General features: G+C 41.0%; 1 protein-coding gene across 1 annotated transcript; it reads left to right on the forward strand.

The window, feature by feature from the left end:
• The first annotated feature begins 2,637 nt into the window (after window positions 1-2,637).
• crhbp (corticotropin releasing hormone binding protein) lies at window positions 2,638-8,187 on the forward strand. Its single transcript, XM_028024596.1, has 7 exons — window positions 2,638-2,823; window positions 2,966-3,059; window positions 3,353-3,510; window positions 4,700-4,910; window positions 5,127-5,272; window positions 6,974-7,091; window positions 7,509-8,187. Exons 1-7 carry the CDS (start codon window positions 2,734-2,736, stop codon window positions 7,661-7,663), a joined length of 972 nt encoding a protein of 323 aa, XP_027880397.1. The 5' UTR covers window positions 2,638-2,733; the 3' UTR covers window positions 7,664-8,187.
• The last annotated feature ends 610 nt before the right edge of the window (window positions 8,188-8,797 follow it).

An 8,797-nucleotide genomic window follows, 5' to 3' on the forward strand; every position in this document is an offset into this window, starting at 1 on the left:
CCCCAAGGCTCCATCTTCGGGCCCCTTCTTGTTTAATATCAACATTCTGCTACTAGTTTTGATAACAATTAAGATTAGCTACCATAACTATGCAGGTGATACACAGTTCTATGCAATGTCAATGTCACCAGGTGACTCTGAACCCATTCAAGTGCTGGACAGATACATAGAACAAATCGATGCATAGATGTGCTATAATGTTCTTCAAATGAAGTAATTATTTCCGAACCCATAGAGCAGGGGTGGGCAATCCTGGTCCTCGAGGGCCGGTGTCCAGCAACTCTTAGACGTCTCCCTGATCCAACACACTTGAATCCAACAGCTGAATCACCTCCTAAGTGCAGTCAAGTTCTCCAGAGTCCTGCTAATGACCTCATTATTTGACTCAGGTGTGTTGAAATAGAGATGATAGAGATAAAGTTGCAGGAGACCGGCCCTGGAGGCCTGGAGTTGCCCACCCCTGCCATAGAGGAACGATCTGTCGTCAGGGAACAGCTTCAGTTATTACAGCTAGAAACCAGCAATCAGGTCTGAAATCTGGGTGTAGTGATGGACTCTGACCTGAACCTCCAGGGTCACATAAAGACAGTTACAAAGTCGGCCTTTTGGGGACAAAAAAGAAAACAAAAAACAAAAACAGAATTCATTTTACCAGATGAGAATTTACCCAGGTGTGAATTGCTGTTCCAATATCACAAAGTATGAGTTTATGTTTATATCATTACTCTTATTTTTGAAACGCTAGTATAGATAGAACTAAAACGTGTTCGTTAACGGTAGAATCTAATGAATATACAGCATGTAGTCCCACACTCTATTTGCCCTGAAGGTGTTAATAAATGGATTTTTCTCATTCAGACATGCCATTCCTAATTATCTCCTGGGTCAGACGGATTATCTTGCAGAAACAAACAAGGTTTTTTCTGAGTATGGATTACACTAAGGCCCAGTTTCTGCATTTGAACAGACTGACCTATCGGACCGCCTGAGGCGCCTGCAGACCGTCAGGGACTTGGTGAGGCAGAAGTCGAGCTTTATGTGTCCTTGACTTTCAATAAAATTACCTGAATGAAAGCAGCAACTTTTCAGCAGCCACACATATCATCAAATTTCCCTGTTTAATGAGTTACTTTTTTTTATGCTCAGCAAAATGGGCAAATTCTTTCTCACGGACGGCGAAAAGGTACTTTGAAATAAGAGTTGACTCTGCTGACGTGGGAAAATCCCTTTCACTAATTTAATGCTTAAATTATTATTAAATTAAATGAGAGGTGTGGAGTGTTCTCACTGTGTGAAAACGAGAGTTTGTTAGGACTAGACATTGAGCTGTGGTGCGGCGCGAAAAGTGACCGCGAAATGGACCGGAGACCAATCCAAAACCAGGAAGAGGGACTGCAGCGCAGGGCACTCTGGGTAAATACAGCGGGAGAAATCAAGTACAAAGACAAAACACTCGCTAAAATGTAACGTCACTTCCTTTCTGTTTACAGTTTGTGAAGAAGGAAGCGGCGCGTGTCTTCTTCGGAGGTTTTGTGTCATTTCTTGGTGCGGCGCCGCCACAGGCGAGGAGGGGAACAAGCTAAGCGGCAGACACTGCTGGGTAAAAGCGAACGGCACCAGTTTAAAATGTGACAAATGCTGCAGTGGAACTCAGTCTACTGAACTATCAGGCGTAAAAACCTCCTTAGTGACGCTAGAGTATCTTTGAAGATTCATTTTCATGTCTTGAACATAAAAATGAATGTTGATAAAAACTTTCCATGATAATACCACCACTGTGTTTTCCGTTTTTTTATTTATTTATGAAGACACAATAAGCTTCCTGTCATTGGTCCAGAGCATCTCGCTGATGTATCCTGGACTTTTTAAGGCTTTCTTTTTTCAATCCTTTCTTGTGTTTTACAGGCACATAGTGTCATTTTATTGCACAATCAGGTTACATTCAATTGTTATGAAAACGCAGAAGACATTAAAGGATTTTTTCAAATAAGCATGAAAGGAATCAAGGCAACACTCGATGCATGTCTTTGATGAGGTAATAACAATATAGCTTTATGGTATAAAGCTAAAAATAAAGAAAATAAAAAAATCTGCGCTTTTACATACAGTCCCTTTAATATGCATGCCACACTTTTTGGAATGTCATTTGCGAAAAACAACAACAAAAAGCCCTAAAAACCTTGAAACCATATTGCCATTTCCTTCCACTTCACAAACATTACTGGTACTTTATTTTGGTCCGTCATTCAAAATCTGAAAATATTTTTGAGTTTTTAAAATGCGAAAAAGGTCAATATTCAGGTGAAAGAGACAAAAAAAAGAACAAAAAAAAAAAACTTCAACATACAGCTTCACTGAAAGATGGATTGCAATACTTCGGGTGAAATACCATTCAAGCACATGAAGTGCTAAAATCAGCAGAGAGCAAAGACAGCAAGGCAGTCTGAGGGAAGATAAGACATGATGTATCTGCTGGCTGACTCTTGGCATCAGCTGCTCATCTCCTCCTCCGCTTCTTATCTCTCTTTCACGCTCGCCTTGATCTTTCCCTCGTCACATCCACGCAATTGGTCAAGGAAGGAGGCGGTGGGCGACGGGTCCCCACCTCCTCCCTCCACTCCCGTGACACGCTCTGTGGCGGATTGGATGAGTATATAAAACAAAACAAAAAAAGGCAGCGCTGACCGCAGAGCAGCTCAGACCTCTCCCAACTTCACTCCCGGTGATTCTGACATGCGTGTTATGGAGCGCACTTTCCGGGAGCAGCTCTTCTTTCTGCTGCTATGTCTGTCCGTCCTCAAGGGAGACTGCAGGTACACCGAGGTGAGAGAGAGAGAGAGAGAGAGAGAGAGGGACTTTTTTTTTTTTTTTAACTTTCAGATTAAGATATATGTTCAAAACGATGCACGGATGCGTGGTAGAAATGATCTTTGTTGTTGTTGTTGTTGTTTTTAAATTCTTGTAGAACAACGACATCTCCAAAGATGAACTCTACTCGCTTTTAAGCTCTGATCTGAGGAGGGAAATACCCGAGCTGTTGACGTATCGCAGACCTTTGCGTAAGTTTTTGGAAAAAAGTTTAAAAAATATATATTATTTTTTTTTGCATTATATAAATATTACCATTATTGAAAAAGAAAAAAAAAAATCAGATAAAAATATATTGGCCAAATGTTTTTATACACGCCGGTACAAGGACTTTGGCTTCGTGTTATATTGTGCATTACAAACGCAGAGGATTAATAATAATAATAATGATTTAAAAAAATTCTATAATAAATTGTAATCTTCCATTTAAATACTCTGTGTGTCTACTAATGAGGCGCGTTCCCTCTCTCTGATTGGCCGTCAGGTTGCCTGGACATGGTGGCCGTGGAGGGTCAGTTCACCTTCACGGCTGAGACCCCCCAGCTCAGCTGCGCAACTTTCTTCATGGCGGAGCCCAACGAGCTGATCAGTGTGGAGTTTGACAGCGTGGACATCGACTGCAGCGGAGGAGACTTCATCACAGTAAGAAGGCAGCGTCCAAAGCATAATGGATGCTTTAATACCCATTAAACATCGTTTTAAGTTATTTTGGATGTTTATATATGGGGGGGGGGGGGGGGGGGGTAGGGGGGTGGGTTTAGTTTATATTTTGCAGGCTGTTCTTCGTTTTCTGCAGCCAATCACTGGATAATTTGCTAAGATTAGCAACATTTTCTGAAAAGCTCTTTAGAAGCATTGAGTTAAACCTTCATACCAGACAGCCTCCTCAAAAACAGACTTGTTGGCTCTAGCTGAAAGATAAAACTTTTAAAACACTTTTCTCTTGCGTACAAGACTGTTCAGCAATATGCCAGTTCCTAAAGGAGCTCCACCCATCACTGTTACCGAGGTAACGTCGCCTAAAGCAGCAGGTCATCTAAGCAGCTGCCCACGCACTAGCCACCGGAGCAGATAGCTTGACTAATTAGCCAGCTAATATTAGCTTCTCATACTCCCGGAGTTCATAGGTAAAACATTTTTTTGCAGTTGGTTGAGTGTGATTCTACTACACAACTTAACAAGTATTTTTGCTTAAGTCTACACAGGAGAATAAAAAACAAACAATAAATAGCTTTTATTTGTATCAGTTATTTAAAACAAATGAATAAATGTTGTACGCTAGCAGAATAGTTGCTGCTTTCTGCTTTAAATGAAAAAAAGCTCCTGTTACAGATTTTGTTTTCAAATTATTTATGTCGATATTATACTAGAAATTCACCAATGTGAAAATGTGGGTCGATATCGATATCCAATATTTATCATCCGATATTATTACTGCTCTTATATATACTATCTTTTTGACACCTCAAAAAAAATGACTACTTTGCTTCAGTTAAATTTCCCCCAATCCTGTGCTGCATCACTAGCAGTGTCACATGACCAAACAAATATTGTTAATTTCCAGAAATGAACGGAATCAAGACGGAAACAAATACCGATTGTTAATATCAACCCAGTTTTAATTATCGGCCCGATATGTCAAAAAATGACAAATATCACCGAATGCGACATTGGTGCCGACATATCGTGCATCCCTAATTTTTATTCTAGCTTATTTAGCCCAGAGCTATTTTTTTTTTTTTTACATTTTGTCCATTTTATGTAAAGCTCTGTTTCTGCGCTGCTTTAAGTAAAAATCGTCTCTTTTTGTGTGCTACCCTGTCCTGCGAAGACGTTTGACGGCTGGGTGATGAAGGGCGAGAAGTTCCCCAGCTCCCAGGACCACCCGCTGCCTCTGTACGAGCGCTACGTGAACTACTGCGACTCGGGAACCGCGAGGAAAAGCCTGCGCTCCTCCCAGAACGTGGCCATGGTCTTCTTCCGCGTCCACGGCGCCGGCAGCAGCTTCGCAATGACGGTCAGGAAGCACGTCAACCCCTTTCGTGAGTATCACTCAGAAAGAATCTCCTAAAGCGAAAGAACGCCCGTGCACGTAAACGAATCGGCATGTCTGCTGAAGGCCCGTTTGAGCTACTGTGTGAGAAATGAAGACTAAAAAACAAAGACCCTCCTTTGTCATGAGGTGCAAACACATCGTTTGCTCAGTGCATCCATCCAGCATGTATCTAATGTTTGGATCCGTCTCTGTCTCCCTGCAGCCTGCAATGTCATGTCACAGTCACCAGAGGGCAGTTACACAATGGTGACGCCGCAGCAGCACAGAAACTGCAGCTTCTCCATCATTTATCCAGTGGCAATCGACATCTCAGAGTTCAGCCTGGGACACCACAGCAACTTCCCTACGGTAAATAAAATAAGACAAAATACATTAAAGATGCAGAAGGGTTGGATTCGAACTCCTGACTCTGGAAGTTTAAAAGCCTAATTCAGACTTTAACATAATTGAACAGTTTATTTTATGTTATTTATGTACCACAGCATGCGGCCACAGCGGAGTGTGGATTACATCAGGCTGTTAACTTTGCAGCAAAACGTTACTGTTCCTTTAAAACTGGAGGTGGTCTATTTCTCACCTCATGTCCTTTAAAAAAACCCACTGTGAAGTCAGGTCTTGTTCACACTTAGCTGGGTTTTTATTAAAATTAATATCTCAATCACATCGCCTTAAAAAACTATCGTACACACGGGGTCGGATTCAGAGAAGGAACTCGCCCAAATTTGCCGCTGAGCGTTGTTTTAAACATGCCAAACCCACAGGGGGCAGTGTAGCACAAAGCTGTACAACTATGTCAGCCAATCAGAATCCTTCAAAAAAAAACTTTTGAGAGTTTTCTCAAATCTCCACATTGGTCGTAGTTTTCATAAATAATCGCTTTTAGTGATATTAAATAGAGTTTTTGTGTGGATGGAGACCAAAGTGCACAAAAATGTATTTGTCTTGGACTCTTTCTAGTTAGTTATATTAGCTTGTTATGGTAGTGTTAAATGTTTTTTTTTTTTTTAGCTTGTTCTACGGTTAAAAAGCAGCTAATATTTTCCCCTGCATTACGTAACTCTCTTTGCATCTGAATTTAGTTTAAATCTATAAACATTCACGGAGTTTAAAGCAAGAGCTAGTCAGGGAGGGACAAAACCAAATCCAACCTAAAGCATTTTATAGCAGTTAATGCACTGAATGTAGTGACACTGACAATGAACGGGTTTCAACAGAGAAACCAAGATGGCGATTGGAGGCAGTGTAACCGTCTGATTTTAAATTAAAGGCATTTTAAAGCTGCAGTGATTTCTTTGACTGCTGCCTTACTTTTCTATCAAGCAGTTCTCTGTTTCACACAGGACGACCAGTGGTGGCGCTCTGCCTCCAGCCTCCGTTTCCCATGCGACTAATCTGCTTTGTAAATTTCCACCCAATGCAAGCGGCGCAGGACTCAGGAAAGAGCGCTCACATAACCCACTGGGACATTTTTCAGATTGGTATTTCCACTCTGCTTTGGTGTCTGTGCAAAGCTTTTCAAAGCAGCATTATTCATAAATTCACTAATATTCAAAGAGTAGAATCGCTTATAGCAGCAATGTTTCTAAGTCAAAAGTTAAAATATGATTTAAATGGTAAATCATCACCCATCTGTGAGGCTTTCCATCTCTCTTTTTAACATAGTTTTTTTTTTTCTAAAGGCAATCTTAAGGTTAGCTGTGAATTGTGTTGTGAATGCCACAGACTAACAAACCGTAGATCTAGTTAGAAACATGCTGAAACTAAAGCAATGACTAAATAGGAGCACTTCATTTCAAAGCTCCTTTTTCACCTTTTCTCCGTCTTTATTTCATAATTGCACTGAGAGATTGGTGATGGACTTCGACTTGGTTGAATTCTCCCCCCCGATGGATCGGCCACAAATCCCCGGAACCCGATCTAGATTTTACTTTATTTTTTTTCCCAATATCGGGACCGATACAGATATTAATATCAGGTCGGCGCGTCCCTAAGCTGAGCCGAATTGAATTAAGCTGAAATTGTCACATTTCTGTGTGCTGATTTCCACAGAGATCCTTACCTAGTTGTGCAGAGTCCGGGGATTACGTGCAGCTGCTGGGAGGAAGTGGCATCGACACGTCCAAACTGCTTCCCATCACAGACCTCTGCATCTCCTTCACTGGACCCAGTAAGCACACTCTTCCTTCCCTCACTAAATTGCCATTATCTGCGTTTCCGTTGGCCGTATAATTGTGCAATTTGACATTTTTAAAAATACATTGCCTTAATGGAAACACGGCAATTTTGAAACGTTTTGGCGCCAGCATGAGGTGGTTTTTCGGCCCTGTCGAAATTTTCTTCGCATCACACATGATCGACAACCGGATGTTTTTGTTTTTTTAACGATTTATCATGTGAACAAGCTTATTCACATGTGATTCTAACTGCACGGAGACACCACAATTACGAAATTGGTGGGATTTTTTTCCCCTGACATTAACGTCTTGCACACGCGTGTAACGGAAACGCAGCTGATGTGACATCGTCGCTGACCTCGCTCAGACCTAACGCGCATCATCGCTCCTTCCTCTCCCCGCCCACGCAGCCCACATGAAGATCGGCTGCGACAACACGGTGGTGAGGACGGTGTCCAGCGGGCGGTTCGTCAGCCGCGTGTCTTTCAGCTACAGGCTGCTGGACAGCCAGGAGCTACAGACGATCAAACTCAACAACGTGGAAGATTTCTGTTTCAACAACTGACCCCAGCAGGGTCACGATGTGACACATGCGTCATTTGTCTGCCAAACATTTCTAAAGTCACTTCTTTTTTTTTTTTGTCCTCATCCAGACTAAATTCCAAGGAGACTGAAGTAAAAATGAAAACTAATAAATATCCTAAGGCTACGGCATTTACTGGCATTTTGAATTCATTCCCGCTCCACATGCTCTCATTTTAATGTTTTTTTTATTTTTTATGTCTCGTTGTTGTAGCATCTCAACTGTCGTTTTTATTTAATGCTTTGTTTATAACGTGTATTTATTATTGACATGGGATTATTGTTATTTATTATTGTGATAAAGTTACTTGTGATTCTTGAAGATGAATGGTGCTAAAATGAGCGTTGTGTCTGTTCTGTTTGTGCGAGCGTGCCGACTCAATTCATGTGATGCAGAAAGTAAATAAAAGAAATGTGAGTATCTGGTGCCGTTATGCAGTTAAATTTGGTTAAACCCCCCCCAAAAACAAACACTTTTGTAATAAATTTATACTGCATGGCAAAGCATTTAATGGTGGCTGTCTTATTTCAGTTGGCACAAAATATTAGGCTTAGTAAGAACAGCAATAAAGCAATCAAAAAATTTCAGTTCAATTGCAAAAACAATGATTATTTCCGCATCAACTTTTGTAAAGATCAGAAGTAAATCTGTGCAGCGCAGCATTCCTTACTAAAAGTTATTGAACGTAGCTGAAAGGAAACTTTATGTGATGCAAGGGCAATATCATCAGCATAATGAGTGATGGATAGTAACATATAGATAATTATTTCATAAATCCTCAGATATAATTCAGGCTCACAACTACTAAAGCGATACACCATACAAATGACAACAAAGATGATGTATTTTCTTAAAGTTTTTCAACATTTTTCTTTTTTCATTTCTACAAAGTTAGTGGTTGTGGTTCAAGGCGTTTTGTTTTACGGCTGTCCGTGCTTCTGTTCCGGTAGCGTTTCCGACCTGTTCAGTGTCACATCTTTGGAATTTCGTCATTTTTCTTGCAAATTTCGCCTTCACCTTCAACATGTGACGTCGTTCAGTGTTTAAAGGTACAAGACCACGGTTCACCTTGACCTCATGTCCTGACCTCGTGGGGTTTTGGAGAGCAAAATATTT

Source organism: Xiphophorus couchianus, chromosome 8 (genome assembly GCF_001444195.1).
Source record: "Xiphophorus couchianus chromosome 8, X_couchianus-1.0, whole genome shotgun sequence".
In the NCBI taxonomy this organism is placed as follows: Eukaryota; Metazoa; Chordata; class Actinopteri; order Cyprinodontiformes; family Poeciliidae; genus Xiphophorus; species Xiphophorus couchianus.

Coding starts and splice junctions, on each gene's coding strand:
- crhbp (XM_028024596.1), top strand. CDS start 2,734: ATGCGTGTTATGGAGCGCACTTTCCGGGAGCAGCTCTTCTTTCTGCTG. Junction 4,911..5,126: donor GAAGCACGTCAACCCCTTTC/GTGAGTATCACT, acceptor GTCTCCCTGCAG/CCTGCAATGTCATGTCACAG. Junction 5,273..6,973: donor ACCACAGCAACTTCCCTACG/GTAAATAAAATA, acceptor TGATTTCCACAG/AGATCCTTACCTAGTTGTGC.